This window comes from Camelina sativa, chromosome 16, assembly GCF_000633955.1.
Source record: "Camelina sativa cultivar DH55 chromosome 16, Cs, whole genome shotgun sequence".
Classification (NCBI taxonomy): Eukaryota; Viridiplantae; Streptophyta; class Magnoliopsida; order Brassicales; family Brassicaceae; genus Camelina; species Camelina sativa.
The window spans coordinates 6760593-6780220 of NC_025700.1; the positions used below are offsets into that span (position 1 = coordinate 6760593).

The 19628-nt window shown below is 34.4% G+C and overlaps 3 protein-coding genes across 3 annotated transcripts; 1 reads left to right on the forward strand and 2 right to left on the reverse strand.

The window, feature by feature from the left end:
* On the forward strand, window positions 887-6605 carry LOC104750031 (kinesin-like protein KIN-5A). The gene is made up of 21 exons (XM_010471759.2): window positions 887-1069; window positions 1385-1631; window positions 1755-1884; window positions 1987-2142; window positions 2240-2716; window positions 2834-2931; window positions 3032-3188; window positions 3277-3346; window positions 3442-3518; window positions 3607-3660; window positions 3782-3862; window positions 3967-4078; window positions 4176-4262; window positions 4337-4512; window positions 4604-4765; window positions 4859-5125; window positions 5210-5499; window positions 5605-5706; window positions 5800-5909; window positions 6012-6163; window positions 6253-6605. The coding sequence occupies exons 2-21, from the start codon at window positions 1447-1449 to the stop codon at window positions 6463-6465; spliced, it is 3156 nt and encodes a 1051-aa protein (XP_010470061.1). The 5' UTR covers window positions 887-1069; window positions 1385-1446; the 3' UTR covers window positions 6466-6605.
* LOC104750032 (WUSCHEL-related homeobox 3-like) lies at window positions 9356-10735 on the reverse strand. The gene is made up of 2 exons (XM_010471760.2): window positions 10293-10735; window positions 9356-9960 (listed from the first exon to the last, which is right to left on the reverse strand). Exons 1-2 carry the CDS (start codon window positions 10713-10715, stop codon window positions 9667-9669), a joined length of 717 nt encoding a protein of 238 aa, XP_010470062.1. The 5' UTR covers window positions 10716-10735; the 3' UTR covers window positions 9356-9666.
* On the reverse strand, window positions 10719-11706 carry LOC104753448 (WUSCHEL-related homeobox 3-like). Its single transcript, XM_010475702.2, has 2 exons — window positions 11264-11706; window positions 10719-10931 (listed from the first exon to the last, which is right to left on the reverse strand). Exons 1-2 carry the CDS (start codon window positions 11684-11686, stop codon window positions 10719-10721), a joined length of 636 nt encoding a protein of 211 aa, XP_010474004.1. The 5' UTR covers window positions 11687-11706.

Consider the following 19628-nt stretch of genomic DNA (forward strand, 5'->3'; position numbering starts at 1 on the left):
ACTTAATATGTATTGACTGATTTTTATCGATAATGTATCTGTTAAAAAAAAAAATCAACAAATTACCATTCAAATTTTATGTACATTTAAAATCTGATACCTAAACCAAAAACCTAAAAAAATATAAAACACATCTCCATTGTTAAGTTAAGAAAAACAAACTAACTATATAATCCAAAAACTTCCAAGCCATATTCAAACAGGTACATTGTTAAGTTAAAAATCAAGTCACGTGTCCCCCCTTCACATATACGTACCTCGACGTGAGGCCATGTTTTTTTTTCACTTAACATATACCAATTTCTCGAATTGAGTAACATCATAGTAATATAATTATAGCTACTTCATTTTAAATCTATACACTATTTTTTTTGTTAAATCAAATCATATTTTAACTCCAAAATCCTCAATGTACAAACTACAAAGTCTAGATTTGTGTTCATAGGGTTTCAAAATAGATAAATGGTCATTAAATACTTTATATAAAATAAAACAAATTTTATTATAAGAAATCAACCTTTTAAATGTCACTCTAATATAAGCTTTAAAATCATTTTGGGCAAATCACATATATTAAGAAGAATTAAGGGAGTAAAGAACAAAACAAAAATACTTCAACAATAAAAAATTCGAAAGTTTTCAAATCACACCTTTTCTTTTATTTGCGTGTTTGTCCTTTTCACAACGGTCGGATCACGGATTTTTTACAAGTATAACGGTTCAAAATTTAACGCCGTTAGGCTCCCTCAAGCGTCTAACAAGTCAAACGACAAACGCCTACCGTAACGGCTCATTTATTTTATTTTATTTTATATTTTAATCCTCCCCCAAAAAATTCATATTTTAGCTCTTTCGTTCTAATTTAACCTTTTTTTTTTTTTTTTAGTTCTCTCAGAAGCGTCTTTATATTTTTTTCATTCTTCATTCATCTCTCTTCTTCTTTCATCGGCGAAGATTAAAAAACTAAACCACCATCGCCTGAGAAAAAAAAAAAGAAATTCAAATTCGAATTTGTATTTGAAATCGCCAGATTGCTTCAAGGAAATCGGAATCTGAACTGCTCGATCGGGTACATTTCTTCGCTCCATCCTCCTGATTTAGAGACGCGTTTTTGAGTTTTGGAATCTTCCATTGACGATTCTAATCGTAGTTTTTTTTTTCGAGGTTTATGTATGATTTGTAGGGTTTGAACTTGGATTAATTTGAGATTACGGATTTGTTTTTTTGGTTCAATGTTTTAGGGCGTGAATTTGATAATTTTGTAGATTCGATTTGTGATTTTGAGTTGTATTGATTTGAGATTTTAAGCTTTGTTTTCTGTAGATCGTTTCGTTTTTGACTTACTATGGCGGTTGATAGGGTTTTTGTTTCTCCGTTGATGCAGAGATAGATTAGGTTTTGGTTTGCTTTACGAAACTATTTGAAGAAAGGAGAGACGAAGAGGAGATGGATTCTAACAATTCGAAGAGAGGAAGCTCGGCGAAATCTCCATGTCAAACTCCACGTTCGACTGAGAAGTCAAATCGAGATTTTCGAGTAGTTGACTCTAACTCAACAAACTCAAACTCGAATCCAGTTAGCAAGAATGAGAAAGAGAAGGGTGTGAATATACAAGTCATCGTTCGTTGCAGGTACATTTTGCATTAACTCCCTTTTTTGGCAGGACGGTAGTAAGAAGCTTCTTTTTTTGGTATTTACCGTATTTTAGTGTCTTAATCTTTACTCTTTGGTGGTTTGGTTCTGTGAATTTTCAGACCGTTTAATTCTGAGGAGACTAGGTTACAAACACCTGCGCTACTTACCTGCAATGACCGCAAAAAGGAAGTTGCGGTAGCACAGAATATAGCTGGGAAGCAGATTGATAAAACGTTTCTGTTTGACAAGGTTCTTAGTTCATCTCATTACGTTTTTTGTTTTGTTTTTAAGGCTTTTTAGATCAGTTTCTGAAAGATAGTGTCATGCTTACCAATTTGTGAAATTTCATAGGTTTTTGGGCCAACATCCCAACAAAAGGACCTGTATCATCAAGCAGTTTCTCCCATTGTTTTCGAGGTTCTTGATGGGTATAATTGCACCATCTTTGCATATGGGCAAACGGGAACTGGTAAGACATACACAATGGAAGGAGGAGCAAGGAAAAAGGTAACCCCTACTAGTTCAAGAACATCATTTTTGAAGTATTTTCACTGATATGGAAACGAATCCTCATTTGATGGAACCTATTTCTTTTTCTTGCCAGAACGGTGAAATTCCAAGTGATGCAGGTGTTATCCCTAGAGCAGTTAAACAGATATTTGATATACTGGAAGCACAAAGTGCTGCTGAATACAGTTTGAAAGTTTCGTTTCTTGAGCTCTACAATGAAGAACTAACAGACCTTTTAGCTCCTGAAGAAACAAAATTTACGGATGATAAATCAAAGAAACCTTTGGCCCTTATGGAAGATGGCAAAGGTGGTGTTTTTGTGAGAGGTTTGGAAGAAGAAATAGTGTCTACTGCTGATGAGATTTATAAAGTCTTGGAGAAAGGGTCAGCCAAGAGACGCACAGCAGAGACTCTTCTCAACAAACAAAGTAGTAGATCTCATTCAATATTTTCGGTTACAATCCATATTAAGGAATGTACTCCAGAGGGGGAAGAGATTGTCAAAAGTGGAAAGCTAAATCTAGTTGATCTTGCTGGTTCAGAGAATATTTCACGGTCTGGTGCTCGAGAGGTACACATAACATAAAATAGATCCAACAGTAAAGAACCATAATTTTATCATTGACAGTATAGTAGTGTGTCTTACCTTGATGATTTTACTAACATATATGAGATCACTATATCGCAGGGTAGAGCCAGGGAAGCTGGTGAGATTAACAAAAGTTTGCTCACACTTGGACGTGTCATAAATGCGTTGGTTGAACACTCTGGCCATATTCCATACAGGTAAGAGAAAGATTATGCTTTCACATACCTCTGTCTGGAAGATTTGATACATGATATACAGGTTTCTAATCAGACGATTATATACGCATTTAAATTTCAGAGAAAGCAAGTTGACACGATTATTGAGAGACTCTTTGGGAGGAAAAACAAAAACATGTGTAATTGCTACAGTGTCACCCTCTGTTCATTGCCTGGAAGAAACACTCAGCACACTTGATTATGCACACCGTGCGAAACACATCAAAAATAAACCAGAGGTCTGTCAAACATAAACATATGAAATATATATGTTGCTTTTTTATTTCTGCCACTTTACTTATATAACACTTGTTCTGCTGCAATCAGGTTAACCAGAAGATGATGAAATCAGCTATTATGAAAGATTTATATTCTGAAATTGAACGTCTGAAGCAAGGTATATATATTATGTCACATATTGAGGATCTCCTTTGCTTATCAAATACTTATTGTGAATCTCTTGGGTTAACTGTCTGTTCTTGACTGTATCAGAGGTCTATGCTACAAGGGAGAAAAATGGAATTTATATTCCTAAGGAGAGATATATTCAAGAAGAAGCCGAGAAAAAGGTGCTGTTCTTATCAAGGAATGAGTGCCACAATCATTTCACAGTTTTAGATTATAAATTCAGACTTCATTCTGTATCGGTTTCTGCAGGCTATGGCTGAAAAGATAGAGCAAATGGAAGTTGAGGGAGAAGCTAAAGACAAGGTGAGCTTGAAAGGATTATAGTGAACTTTTGTTTCTCTGTCCTTTTTGCTTGTAGGATAAATTTTCAGTTGGTTCCTTCCACGCTACCAAATATGCTGACAATTCTGATTGTTGAATATAGCAAATTGTTGAACTTCAAGAGCTGTACAACTCGGAACAGCTTGTAACTGCTGGACTGAGAGAGAAGCTTAGTAAGACTGAGGTATTACAAGTTCTTTTGTTCTGCGACTTGTTGCCGAGCACAGTTCCATTTCCACTGACATGCAAGGTTTACCTTCTTATACTCTTTTCTCTCTCTGATTTCAGAAAAAGCTCTGGGAAACGGAACAAGCATTGTTAGATCTCGAAGAGAAACATAGACAGGCAGTTGCAACAATTAAGGATAAAGAGTACTTGATATCCAATCTCCTTAAATCTGGTAAGTTGGAAACAAGCTGAGTTTATTTTTCCTGTTCGTCGATGTTCAAATAGTTGTATCTTTCAGATGATATAACACCTTTTTCACATTTCCTTAGAGAAAACACTTGTCGACCGTGCTATCGAGCTTCAAGCAGAGTTGGCAAATGCAGCATCCGATGTTTCCAACTTGTTTGCTAAAATTGGTGTGTATTGATCTCTCTCTTCTCTTCCATTGTTGCCATCACATTCTGAAAACTAACTCAGCTTTTTTTTCCAGAGAGGAAGGACAAAATTGAAGACAGCAATAGATCGCTCATCCAAGAGTTCCAGTCACAACTGCTACGGCAACTTGAGCTCTTGAACAACAGTGTTGCAGGTTCAGTGAGCCAGCAGGAAAAACAATTGCAAGACATGGAAAAAGTTATGGCATCTTTCGTATCTGCAAAGACAGAGGTAGGTTACACAATTTTCTAGCTTACCTTTTTAAACAGTGATGCCTATCTTCGGTTATGTTTACTCACACAATTAATCGTATTCTCTGCAGGCTACTGAAACACTACAGGGAAGTTTAGCACAGTTGAAGGAAAAGTACAATTCAGGCATCAAGTCTTTAGATGATATAGCAGGGAACTTAGATAAAGACAGCCAATCGACTTTGAATGACTTGAACTCGGAAGTGACAAAACATTCTTGTGCACTGGAAGATGTAAGAAGAGAATCATCCTATAGCCTATTTCTTATGAAGAACTAATATTCTTATGAGTGACTCTTGACCCTATGAACTGGTGTTTTGAATCAGATGTTTAGAGGATTTACATCAGAGGCGTATGCACTACTTGACGGGCTTCAAGGTAGCCTTCACAATCAAGAGGAGAAGCTCTCTGCATTTACACAGCAACAGCGCGATTTGCATTCCCGTTCAATGGAGTCTGCTAAATCTGTCTCCACTGTGATGTTAGACTTCTTCAAGACTCTAGACACGCATTCCACTAAGCTGACGAAGCTAGCAGAAGATGCTCAAAACGTCAACGAGCAGAAATTATCTGCATTCACTAAGAAATTTGAGGTAAGTTTTTCGCTACTCCTTGTCTAATTCTATACCACAAATGATATTAAAGCTTATTTATAAGGAAATTGTTCTATATTTCAGGAATCCATTGCAAATGAAGAAAAACAGATGCTTGAAAAAGTGGCGGAGTTACTAGCGAGTTCAAACGCTAGGAAGAAGGAATTGGTTCAGATGGCTGTGCAGGATATTCGCGACGGATCATCATCCCAAACCGGTGCATTGCAGCAAGAAATGACTGCGATGAAAGATTCAGCTTCGTCAGTGAAAGTCCAATGGAACGCTCACATGAGCCAAGCGGAATCTCATCATCTCGATAACATTTCCGCAGTTGAGGTTGCAAAGGAAGATATGCAAAACATGCTTCTAAAATGGTATTTTTCACTTTCTATTCGATTCAACCCAAAACAAACTCAGCAAACTCAATTACTTTGTTATGCCAATTTTAATTTTTTGAGTACATCATTGTTTTTTCATAGCCTGGAGAATTCAAAAACCGGAACTCAACAATGGAAGACCGCTCAAGAATCTTTGGTCGATCTAGAGAAGGGGAATGTTGCATCCGCGGATTCTATCATCCGGTAATGCACCTTACTATGCTTCCTTGCAAATATTTTCTATATACATATCATCCAAATTCAAACTGATCTTCTTTATGTAAAATGATAAACCAGAGGAGCTATCGAAAACAATGAGAAACTACGAGCTCAGTTTTCTTCTGCGGTCACAACCACATTAAGAGATGTTGATTCTGCAAACAGCGATATCATCTCATCCATTGACCGTAAGTAATCTAAATTCAGGTTTCCATTCATATATAAATCAATATCAATCAGTCCATAATCAGGACTCCATATATTTGATTCTAATCATTTTAAATGGGCAGAATCTTTACAACTCGATAAAGACGCATCAGCGGATGTTAATTCCACAATCGCTCCTTGTTCTGAAAACTTGAAAGAACTAAGAAGCCACCATGATGGCAACGTAGTAGACATCAAAGAAAAGACAGGAAAACGTCTTGGTCACGAGTACAAGGTAACACGATCTGTTCATATTTATTTTAATCATGATAACATGATTGAATTGGACAAAATTGTTTATTTATCAAAATTGTAAATAAATAGGTGGATGAAGCAACAAGCTCAACGCCAAGGAAGAGAGAGTACAACATCCCAACGGTTGGATCAATAGAAGAACTGAAAACGCCGTCGTTTGAGGAATTGTTGAAAGCGTTTCACGATTCCTCCAAGTCGCCCAAACAGATGCTGCAGCAATCTAACGGAGATGCTAAACACCTTAGTAGTAACGGTCGACCACCGTTAACGGCCATCAACTGAAAAGATACGTTTTGTGTCACGGTAACAAGAGTGTATAGAACGATCAGATCTCTCCGTTTTATTCTGAACTCAGAGTCCTAGTTATTTTACAATTTTTTCATGACAAAGCTCAAATTCCCAAAATTATATCTTTATTTTTATCCCTTCGAAAGAATCATTTGAGGAGAAAAATATAATATGGAACGTATAGTTAGTAAACATGGGGTGATACATTAAAGATTTAAATGTTACTATGTTGTTATACAGTTGAAAGAGTTTTATTATAAAAAATAATAATAATAATAACTTAAGAAAAAAATTTAATATGTGTATAGAAAAAGTAATAGTTGTTTTAATGGCTAATTGAGAGTTTAATCAAACGATTAATACCAATTAACACTGCCTTTAGGATTTAGTATCGATATAATTATCTATATTTTTGGAATTGGCATCTCAAAATTTACTATCAACATTTACAACAGAAAAATGCATTATATATATATATGAGCCTTAAACTCGAATAATACTCAGCAAAGAACTCACACACACCGAGGATATATGTTGTTCTCACAAACTTTTACGGTTTTACCTATTTCCAAGCTAAATTTTTCTTGTGTTATTTTCCTTCAACTTTCACTAGGGCCACCTAACAACCCCTTCGTAATGCCAATGTGAGGTTATACACCGATCACTGATCGAAACTCAATAGAACTCGTCTGTGTTTGTTTGATACTTGATTGAATCAGAAAGTAAAAGAAAGACAAAAGAACGACTCTCTCACTTAACCGGAAACGCTACGTCTTGCCGGAGATACTCCTCCGGAATCCACTAGAACTTTGTGATCTCTTTTAGTTACAATGCTCTCAAGCTTTCTCTCTCTACTCTCTCACTTCTAAATCTCCTAAACCTCTCTGTAACAAACTCTCAGATACAGAGAAGAAGATAAAGTTAGACTAAACTGCCCCCGTTGACTCCACCGACTTCAACGTCTTCAGTCTTCCGCCCTCACGTGTGACTCACGTGTTTCCACTTGAAAGCTTACTTGAGCTAAACCCTCTCTTCTACCAAGAGACTTCAACAGACTTCGGGGTGTTAATAGTTGGTTTTAACCCAATGGATACCCGGGATCCATAAAAAATAAAAAAACCCAAAAATCTGCTTTGTTAAATTTCTGTGGATTTTAAATGGTTCGGATACCCAAATTGGAAAGTCTCATTCGGGTTTATCTTATTGGGTTATGGGTACCCACGAGACTTTAAAAATAAAAAATCACATGTGATAAACGATGTTGTTTTTATTTTTTGGCCGACACTTAGTTTTAGTTAACCCTAAAACTAAAATCCCAAAGTGGCAAAATATGATTGTATCATACGACTTTGAGATTTAATTTGACTTTAGTCATGTTTGGTGAAAGAACAATACAAACAAATACACAAACAAATATTATCTATGTTAACAAAACTCTTAAATATATTTGGTATACTTTATCTATATGATATAAGATTATAAATTTTTGAAAATTGTCATAAATATAATAAAATAAACAAAATACATAATATAAATCATATTTGGTACCAAAAAGCTAAAAACACAAAAATACATAATGCAAAATACAAATTACATCTCATAACACAAAAAACATTCGGATACCCATGGGTTTACCCACAAAACTAAAAGCCCGTTCGGGTTTACCCAGAAGACTTAAAACCCGAGCTGTGTTTTTTTACCCACCACAACATCCCTAAACACACTTGATACATTCCTGAAGAAACCATTTTTTTTTTTTTGTCAACTCATAGCCAATAATCAAAACTCCAACCTAGCTCCCCAGTCCCCTCAACTACCTCAAGGACCTCACCAAAATGATTATCCTAGGTCGTTCCCACATACTATCCCTTGTTTCAGCAGCCATTCCTTTTTACAGGTTTATTTGTTCTATGTCTTCTTTACAGTTTACAGTGAGGTGCCTCTCCCTTGTTCTGTGAGAGACCTTTGTTGGTTCACCACCAGCTCCACCATATATAGCTTTGTTCTACCAAGAAAGGGGACTAATATGTTGTTCTCCTGAAACCGAACACACAATACTTAATTATAGTTATAACATGTATACTTTGAAATATTTTACACTATGAATAGACTAATAAAATACACATTTTTAGTTCATTTACACATTTTTCCAAACCACGACTCTTGTGACTTCACACTGAATCACTGGTTACGTACTGTAGTAATTTTCCTAATGACATTATATAAGAGATGGCCTACCCCCACCACTAATTCTTAACTACTATTTTTTTTATATTGGTAAAAATAATTCTCTTTTGCAATTCCCTTAAAAATATATAGCAATCTGCCAAATCCTAAAAGAGCAGATAAATCAAGCTAACTAACCCACTTACACATCTACCCGCGCTAGCTAGGACTAATGGTTTGTTATTTATGACACATTTTACAATTTTATTCAACATAATCACAATCACACACTCAACAATCACCAATCACCATCACAACTTTATTAAACATTAGTATTCCCATCCCATATATATTGAATTATATCGATTTGTTTTCGTTAACTATGTTTTCCTCAGATTATATATAATGCATGTGTTCATCATATAATACAAAAAAGAGAAGTTATAAGTCTAATTAAAAAATAAACCCACAGTATTTTCTTAGCCCATACATATTTTCCGTTCTTTAACCGTATAGTCATACTAATACGGTTTTATTTTTTGGCAAACACTAATTTGTAACCACTTTAAGATTATACTTATTATTATCATCATGAGAAAATAAAAGAGAAAAAGGAGAGAATCATGGTACACATCAAAAGGGAAGGTGACCACATCAAAATAAAGAGTGAAGTTACGCATTAGACAAAGGAGATCTTTCTCACTGTCTAGTCCTAAAGACAATAGCCTACACATGCATGCAATTACAGAAACCAAGACACCCATTTGAACAACTCATAATAACTCCCAACCCCATCAAAGATCTTACAAAAAAAACTTTTAACAAAATTAATTAAAGAAACTACCCACTAGTTCTACTGCGGAGATAGAGACATATGAAAGGTGTAGTTATTCAAATTCAACGAATTGTATCCAACGGCTATTGCTTTACCCTCAAGTACACGTGTTTTCCTCTTACCCTTTGACACATCATACAGTGATACATGAATGAAACACCTGCAGAATCTCTTTTGTATTTGTTGTCTTTTCTTTAAAGTTTGGTACTGTCTTGCTTTGAGTTGATGGATGAGATTGGGAAAAGTTCAAGGGTTTTCAATGGTATCTTTGCACTGCTCATCATCATGTTACAACATGGAATGGGTGATGTTGATGATGATGATGAGGGATATGATGGTCGTGGGCCCATATCCATCATCATCATCCAATCTCGACCGTACGATGAGTTTGGACCCGTGATTGGTTTATGCATCAACATCTCTTCCGCTCCACTTTTTGTGCAATAATATTCATTCATCACTTTGTTTTGAGCTTCTCCTCCATTTTCCTATATTTTCCATGAAAATGCATCTAACAATGATCATCATAAAATATATAAAAAGAGACAAAAAAAAAATATTTACAAGTTCATATTCTCCTAAAAAAAAGAGTATATTCTCACTTAAGGCTTTCAAATTTTTCATGTAAAACTATTAAATAACACAAGATATGTATGGTATTGTAATCAAGCATAGAGTAGGTTCAAACCCTCGAATGGTTTTTTGGTTATACATCCATGAAATTAAAGGCCGATTTTAATCATAACATTTGCATCAAAATTTAACTAAATAAGAATAAAGCTTAACAAAAAAAAAAAGGCATACAATTAGATATACATACCGGATGAGGAAGAAACATGGGAGAAGCGTGAGAGCAGCAAGTGAAGGACATATGATCATATGGGCGATGATGATGGTAAGGAATATGATGATCAATGATATTACTATTATTATCTGGTTGAGACATGATCATCGGTGATATTGGTTTTGGTTTGATTTGTTGAAGTTGGAGTTGAAGTTGATGTTGTTGTTGATGAAGTTGCTTGGCTAGCTTCTTTCTCAGCTTCTGTCTATCTCTAGCCTTATGGTTCTGAAACCAATAAAAGACGTTTTTACCCTCGATCCGACCATAGAACGCCAAGTGAGCTGTGATCTGTTGTATCTGAACCGCATTCGGAGTCCGTATACCGCTCCGGTACATCTCTTCCAAGATCATCAGTTGCTCCGGCGTCGGACACCACCTCGTTGAAGCCACAGGACTCATATATTAATACTTTTGTTTAAACAAATATTGATATGTTATCTCCACACTCACACTTAGGGTTACATATATATAGAGAGAATGAGATGTGCGTGTGTGGATGTTTATATGGTTAGAGAAAAAATGGTAAAAGTTATATNGCATCAACATCTCTTCCGCTCCACTTTTTGTGCAATAATATTCATTCATCACTTTGTTTTGAGCTTCTCCTCCATTTTCCTATATTTTCCATGAAAATGCATCTAACAATGATCATCATAAAATATATAAAAAGAGACAAAAAAAAAATATTTACAAGTTCATATTCTCCTAAAAAAAAGAGTATATTCTCACTTAAGGCTTTCAAATTTTTCATGTAAAACTATTAAATAACACAAGATATGTATGGTATTGTAATCAAGCATAGAGTAGGTTCAAACCCTCGAATGGTTTTTTGGTTATACATCCATGAAATTAAAGGCCGATTTTAATCATAACATTTGCATCAAAATTTAACTAAATAAGAATAAAGCTTAACAAAAAAAAAAAGGCATACAATTAGATATACATACCGGATGAGGAAGAAACATGGGAGAAGCGTGAGAGCAGCAAGTGAAGGACATATGATCATATGGGCGATGATGATGGTAAGGAATATGATGATCAATGATATTACTATTATTATCTGGTTGAGACATGATCATCGGTGATATTGGTTTTGGTTTGATTTGTTGAAGTTGGAGTTGAAGTTGATGTTGTTGTTGATGAAGTTGCTTGGCTAGCTTCTTTCTCAGCTTCTGTCTATCTCTAGCCTTATGGTTCTGAAACCAATAAAAGACGTTTTTACCCTCGATCCGACCATAGAACGCCAAGTGAGCTGTGATCTGTTGAATCTGAACCGCATTCGGAGTCCGTATACCGCTCCGGTACATCTCTTCCAAGATCATCAGTTGCTCCGGCGTCGGACACCACCTCGTTGAAGCCACAGGACTCATATATTAATACTTTTGTTTAAACAAATATTGATATGTTATCTCCACACTCACACTTAGGGTTACATATATATAGAGAGAATGAGATGTGCGTGTGTGGATGTTTATATGGTTAGAGAAAAAATGGTAAAAGTTATATAAATATTAAAGTGCATTGGGAAAGGGACGCAAGAGAGGGAAGGGTTAGACAGAAAATAAACATAAAGAAAGAAGATTGTACTATATTGTTTTTTATGTTTTACACTGAAACCGGCCCATCCCATATGCTCCAAATTAATACGTACTCTCTGTAAATCTTGAATATAATGTATAAAGGAATATATTTTTTTGGAATAACTATAGTTTTCACCTATCAAAGTTTATTTTGTCGGGGGTTTTCACTAGTTCTGGGCAGATAACCGGAACCGAATGGACCGAACCGAACCGAACCGAATATTTCGGTTTCGGTTCGGGTTCGGATAAGGGGTAATAACCGATTGGATAGTATATTAGATATCCATGGATATCGGTTCGGTTCGGATATTACCCGATATCCATTCGGTTATCCGAAAATAACAGATCACATTAATAGCCCACTAATATTTATATATGTATAAGTCCAATACACCAAAGCCCATTAGGAATTTTGATAATATATCTCGTTAAGCCCACCATAAACATATCTATTATGTAATCTAAATAATCCTAAACGCCTAAACCTAATATCTTGCTTCCCTCTTCGCCGCGCCGACAACAACAAGAAGTGAAGAACGAAGGCAGAGAGTTGGTTTTGTTTTCACTTATCTGATCTTCTCTTTCGTCGATTCTTTGGTTGTATTCAAGGTAATTATCACTCAATGTCGTGAACTCGTGATTGTTTATAAAGTTTCTCATTTTCATAGATTCAATTCATTAAGGTTATTGTTTATATATTTATAATTTTGTAGATTTTCGTAGGCTCGATTATAAATCTATACTTATGATTAGTTATGATGCATATAGTGACTTTTTTGTTGTTGTTTGCATATCTCGATTGTGTAGATGCCTATTTCGTCCTGCCAAGAAAACTTTGTGGATGGAGAAGAAGATGAAGTTATGGGTGAGGGTGAGGAGGATTATATAAATGTTGAAGATGATGAAACCGGTTGCAAGAGGAAAGCCAAAACAAGAGCTACTGGGTCTACTTCCCAAGTAGAAATGAAAACAAGGTCTCCGGTGTGGGCTCATTTTACAAGGCTGCCAGATAATAGAAACAGATGCAAGTGCAACTATTGTTGTCAAGGGTTGAAGTGTGCGACCACTTCAGGAACTTCAAATTTGGCCAAACATCTTACAACATGCAAGTCATACATCGCTTGGAAGCAAAGATCGACTCAGCAAAATTTGAATAGCGGTAGTGGAGTTTCTACTGGGAACATGCAAGTGGGCAGAGTAACAGAAGCAGTTTTTAGAGAGGCATGTAATGAGATGTTGGTGTTAGGTGAGCTTCCTCTTGCCTTCATTGAAAGTATAGCATGGAGACACTTCTGCAGGCGGGTTCAACTTTACCAGCCACATTCCAGAAGGACAGCCACTCGAGATATTGTTCTAATGTATGTGAGCCAAAAAGATGCCTTGAAGAAAATGCTTGTAGCTCAGAAGCAAAGAGTTTCTCTCACTACTGATATTTGGGTCGCACAAAGCACAGGAGCAAGCTACATGGTAATTACTTGTCATTTTGTTGATTCTTGTTGGAGGTTGAGAAAGTTGATCATCGGGTTTAAGCATGTTTTGGACCATAAAGGAGCAACCATAGCTGATGTTCTTCTAGATTGTTTGGCAGAATGGGGGATAGAGAGGGTCTTCACAATTACAGTTGATAATGCTACAGCCAATACAAATGCTCTTAAGATATTTGTGGAGAAGTTTCAAGAAATAAGTCCTCATGCATTGATATTATCTGGTTGTATGATGCATGTCCGTTGTTGTGCCCATATATTGAACCTCATTGTCAAAGATGGTTTCAGTGAAATGAGTAAGAGTGTAGCTGCAGTTCGTAATGCTGTGGTGTATGTGAGAGCTTCAGGTAATAGGCTTGAATCATTTGAGCATAAGCTAGATTCAGGGAGAATTACTAGAGGTAGTTTGACTTTGGATGTCAGAACTAGATGGAACTCTACATTTCTCATGTTGACTAGAGCTCTTAAGTTTAGACACGGGTTTGACAAGATGGAAGCAGAAGACAAGCTTTACAGTGATCATTTTCTAGAAATGGATAATGGTCAAATGAGAGTTGGGCCTCCGTTGAAAGCTGATTGGGATAAGGTTGATGGATTGATTGATATTCTCACAGTCTTCTACCAATCTACATTAGTTGTTTCAGCATCTACGACGGTTTGCTCTCATAAAGTCTATAGTGAGATTTGTGATATTGATAATCATCTAACTACAGTGAGTAAGAGTGCTGATCTGGATTTAAGTGTTAAAGCTGAAGCAATGAGAGGGAAATTTGACAAGTACTGGGATGGTTTAGATAATATCAATAGGCTTTTGATTATTGCTAGTGTCTTTGATCCTAGGAATAAGATGAAGTTTGCTAATCTGTGTTTTGAAACCCTATATGGTAAAGGGTCGTTGCAATCTAAGTGGCTTGGTGAGTCAGTATCTGATGTTATGGTTAAGTTGTTTGAGGAGTATAATACAAATCGATCTAACCCACCAGGTTTTGCATCATCAGCCTCTCAAGGTGGGACAACTGCTGGAGGACATCGCCCTGCTTATCATGTTGCGGATGTTGAAGTCAAAGTGGGGACTGAGGGGATGGCTTCTGTTTACAACAAGTTGGTTAATGAAGAGGGATATGATGAAACAAAGACAGAGCTTGATATATACTTAAAGGAAAGCGTTGAGAATCCAAAGAGCAGTTTATTAGGAACCGAATATGATGTGTTGTCATGGTGGAGGTTCAATTCAACAAGGTTTCCAGTTTTATCTGAACTAGCTAGAGATATTCTAGCTATGCAAGTTTCTTCAGTTGCTTCGGAGTCTGCTTTTAGCACTAGTGGTCAGATTCTTGTTCCACAAAGGAGTTGCTTAACTCATTACATGATTGAGGTCTTGATGTGCACTGAACAATGGATGAAGGCTGACCATCACATAGGTGAAAAGGGAGTGGAAAACTTTGCACAAATGGTTGCTGATATTGAAGAGCAAGATCAACTTGAAAAAGGTAACACATCCAGATTTTAAGTTTACCAATTGTCTGCCTTTTGTCTTGTTGTCAATGTTTAAAAGCTTAATGATTATATGTTTTTCATTGTGTAGAGTTTCAGTTCGCAAGTGAAGAACAAGGCAATTAAACAAACACACGACAATGACTCATGTACCTTTCTTAGTATTCCTTCTTTTTAAGAACCGAGTATATTATTATGTATTCTGACTTTGTGATCTAATATATTTCAGGCAGTAGGAGAAAAAAAGAAGTTGCAGATGGAAGAACTACCAGTTTGATTCTACTACTTTTCAAATCTCAAACTCTAAACCTTATTCTCCTTTAATCTCTTTAACTCTTTCTACCTTTTGAAACTTGATATCTGATAACATGTTCTTATTGTTGGGATTGTTTTGAATGATTGTAACTTTTGAACTATTGTACTTGTAGTTTCGGATAATTTTGGGTGTTATTTAGTAGGTTTGTATATTTAAGAACCAAACCCATTAATAACCGAAATTTTCGGTTCTGGTTCGGTTCTTATATCAACTATCCAAACCAACCCGAACCGAATGAGTACCGAACCGGAACCGATCCGATTAGATTCGGTTCTCTTATGGATAGTAAATTCAATATCCAAAATACCCGATACCCGAATGGATATACCCGAACCCGAACCGAATACCCGAACGCCCAGGACTAGTTTTCACTTTTCTTATACAGTATTGTATATTAATACATGTAGGAGAGATTTATATACCATATCACATAATGTGAACTATCTTATTTCGAAATCTTTAGCAAATATTTCAAACATCACTGGTTTCAAATTGAAACGTTAGATATATAATCACTTTTGTAAAAACATGTAATTACACTTCTTCTGTAGAATAGTTTAGGACATTCTTTAATTAATGATATGCCAAACTTAAGAGGATAGAGAAAAGAGAGAAGATGTACAAAAATCAAAGAGAAACAATGAAGGTGCATGGGTTCTCGAGGTGGATCATTCAATAGGTTTTTTTTTTAATAAAAAATATGTACAATTCTCTCATACAATTAATTAAGACATTGACTCATCCGTCTGTGTAAACATAAAAACCACAGTCTTATTAGTATTTTTATATTTTGTTTTGTGCAGAAAGTTAAAACATCATACAAGACAAAGAAAAACGCCAGTACTCATTAACAAATGATAAAACTACATTTTTATGGTTTATAGATATTATCACTAAAATATGATCAATCATATCAAGACCTAGAATAGATAAATATGTATATATCTCTGTATGAATTTGCATGTATGATGCAGAGAGAGAGAGAGAGAGGATGAAAGGAGAATGAGGAGAAACTTAAATGATTATGTCATTATTACTTTATTATGATTTATTTCTCTCAACAGGATGACGTTGACACATCATATTAAAAGAAAAATAAAATGGGTAAATTTTCTCCAATCTTTACATGGACAGACAAGTTAGTAAATTGGGTAACAACAATGTGAAATGAAAACATACACGTTCTATGTATTAATTATGTCTTCGTGATTTACATACACATTATAATTTAATCATAAATACATTTAATTTAATTTTACATACCATATTATGTAAGAGTTGACATGTATTAATGTTAACAGATTTTGTAAACCAATACATAAAATTTGTGCTTCAAATATCACATCACAGCATAGAATTGTCTGTTTAGAATCTCCAGAAACTGAGCATTTTGACTTTAACGTCTGCATGCAAAAACATTGCATGCATTAGCATTCGCACCTATTATTAGTTGTCTATAGGCTCTAAAGCCCTGTCTCTGCCCCTCTGTCAACATTCTTGATTCTGGATATTCATTTTTTTTTTGGGGCCTTAGAGGATATTTATGTTCTCGTCTTGAAATTCCAAATTTTAAATTCTACGCAAATAACATTTCAATAAAAAAAAACTAATTAGTTTATACTTTGATTTGGTTGGCTTGGTGAATAAAGTTTCAGGTCGATCGGTAAATGCACACATTATAACTTGAATGTTATGTTTTTATGATTCCATTTATGTAACTAAAATCCAATTTAATTTCTTGGACGGATATATATGGTAACGAAAACACCATAGTTAGTTAGTTAAGTTTAGGTTTCCTCGTTCCGGACTTCATAACGAATTATCTAAAAGAAACATACAATACTGTTAATCAAAATCTAAAATATGTTATATTCTTAATGAATTCATATACCATGAAGGTGTATACACATACACTAAAAGACATTCAAAAACTCACAAGGTTTTGAGCTGATCTTGCATAGCCAGCCCTTGCAGATGTTTTTTGTTCGTAACACGTGATACCAATATAATCTTACTAATGATTCCTTCCCTCTGTCTTTATTAATCAATTTTCTAGGAAAAACTTTTGTTTGAAAAACATATATTGTTTTTGAGGTTTTTAATATTGCAATATCTATTAGTTGTTATTGATAAACTGTAAACTTCAAAAAAAAAAAAATCTACATATATACTATTGCTTTAGATTTTACAGATAAACTTAAATCACAAAATAATGCATTTCTGATTAAAATTGGTAATATTAATTTTAAAATGTTTACACTAATATTATGTTACATTACCATGTATACATTCCTTATTCGATATTTTTTTTTTGTTCCTTTTTTTCTTTTTGTAAAAAATACTAAGAGACAAGACTATAAATGCATGCATGCAGACAAATTGCAATTTGCCTCTGCATTTCCTTTTAACAGTACTGTCTCTTTTTCAATTCTATTTTCTCTATAGATAAAAAAAAATGTTGTATTCATTCACATAAATGCGTAGTGTTCTGTCAACATTCTTATTAAATCCTAAACTGTTGGTAAAATACCAAACAGCTCTTTTGCTGTTTCGCATTTCCTCTCTTTTGTCCCCATTTGTCTCTTTTTCAAACTAAAAATTCTATGAGAACACTTTATTGCACGATGATGCGCGTACGTATGCTTCCGTCTTTTTTTAATTTCATTCACGTACACACGTACGTTCATATACATTGAATCATATACTATAACTAATCTGTAAACTAGTTACGATTTGTAAACCTACAACAACGACGTACCAATAGATGAAGTAACTGCGCGAAGTTGGACCATATAAATTATCTCAAAAAGAATGTCAAACTCATTTTTTCAAGTTACTATACTACACGCGCGAGCATATAACCATTTCGGATCCATTTTTAAGATACAATCACCTATATTTAATTTAAAATTTGCTAAAATTTCATGTTTCTTGAATCACAAATTTTTTAAACTAATAGTTGTCATCAAGCAGTTTTATATAATTTTACTGCGTTTATCTGTTCAGATTAAAGGTTTTCTTATTTTATTTAAATTAATTAATATATAATTTCATTCATATGTCACAAATAAAATCTGATCACTTGGATAGTGCAATTTCTAAAGTCTTGATTCGACAGTTCTTTCTTGAATTTAATTTATTACGTACTTCCATAAATACATATGTGATGGTAAAATTTTATAAGAAGCTTGATGTATATATTTTTTAAATCCTAATATTTCAATTTAAGGAATTTGAAACGCTTTCTTTAAGAAAATTGATATGTGTTCATGAAAAAGAAAGTTAAATAATTTTGGTTCCAAGACATTTCATTCTTGCCGAGGTCTAAATGTTTCTTTTCAGCTAAAAATATTGATTTATGATTATAAGCGACGTGTCAGTGTGTAAGTCAACTTTGCCTTACAAAAATTGAGATTTCATTATCAAAACTAAACTATATCTTCTGGATAAACGATAGAGACCTTAACATCCCAAGTCCGTTGAAGTTAATGAATGTGATACACGTTCTAATTAGTTGCATATATATTTATACATATCTAACAGTGACCGTTCAATAGATTATTTTTGTCCATCAACATGTACATCATGTATGTGATTCTTTTTCATCTTAGAAGATGACTCACATCACAGAAGCCTGGAGGTGTCACACCAAACATTTTAAATATAGATTGGTGTAATTGTATCCAAACATTTTAATTTTATCTCTGTTTTGGATATAATATAGTTTTATGGTTTTGTATTTCAAATTTTGATGTATAACTAAAGATGTCGTGTGTCCTAATTAGTATGTAAAATTGAGAAATTACATTTTTTGAACTCAAATAAATTATATTTCTAACATGAAGATTGTAGCATTTTGAACAAGTACGTTCATAAAAATACAAATTAATAAAACTTCAATCGTAAAACAGCAGTTGAATATAAAATCATTATTTAAAAGTTGAATCTTTTGATCCCAAATATGACACGTTACAGAAATAAGATACATGAAATTTAGTTAATTAACAAAAATACAAAAAGGTTAAGCTAGAAGAAGGAACAAAAATACGAAAAAACTATTAAAAGAAAAAAGAGAGAGATGATTTGACGAGTGACTGATCAAAATATGGCAGACACTGTCCGTACCTTTCTTTTCTAAGTTCTGAAATTGCTGACTTTTTCTGTTCTTTCTTTCTTTTCTCCTCCCATACACAATTTATTAACCAATCTTCTGGAGTCAATGCAGTTACTTACTTACTTATCCCATTCAATTCAATTCTGATATCTCCTCCACTCCACACACACCTTTTCCTCACATACTTTGACATTTTGACACATTCCTTTGTTATTTCTCTCAAATAGTATTGTCGTTAAAGTACATAGTTGATTTGATTATGTAACCATATCAAGTAAACTTAATAGTTAGTTATACTGTTTGTTTGTTACCAGCAGGTTTCAT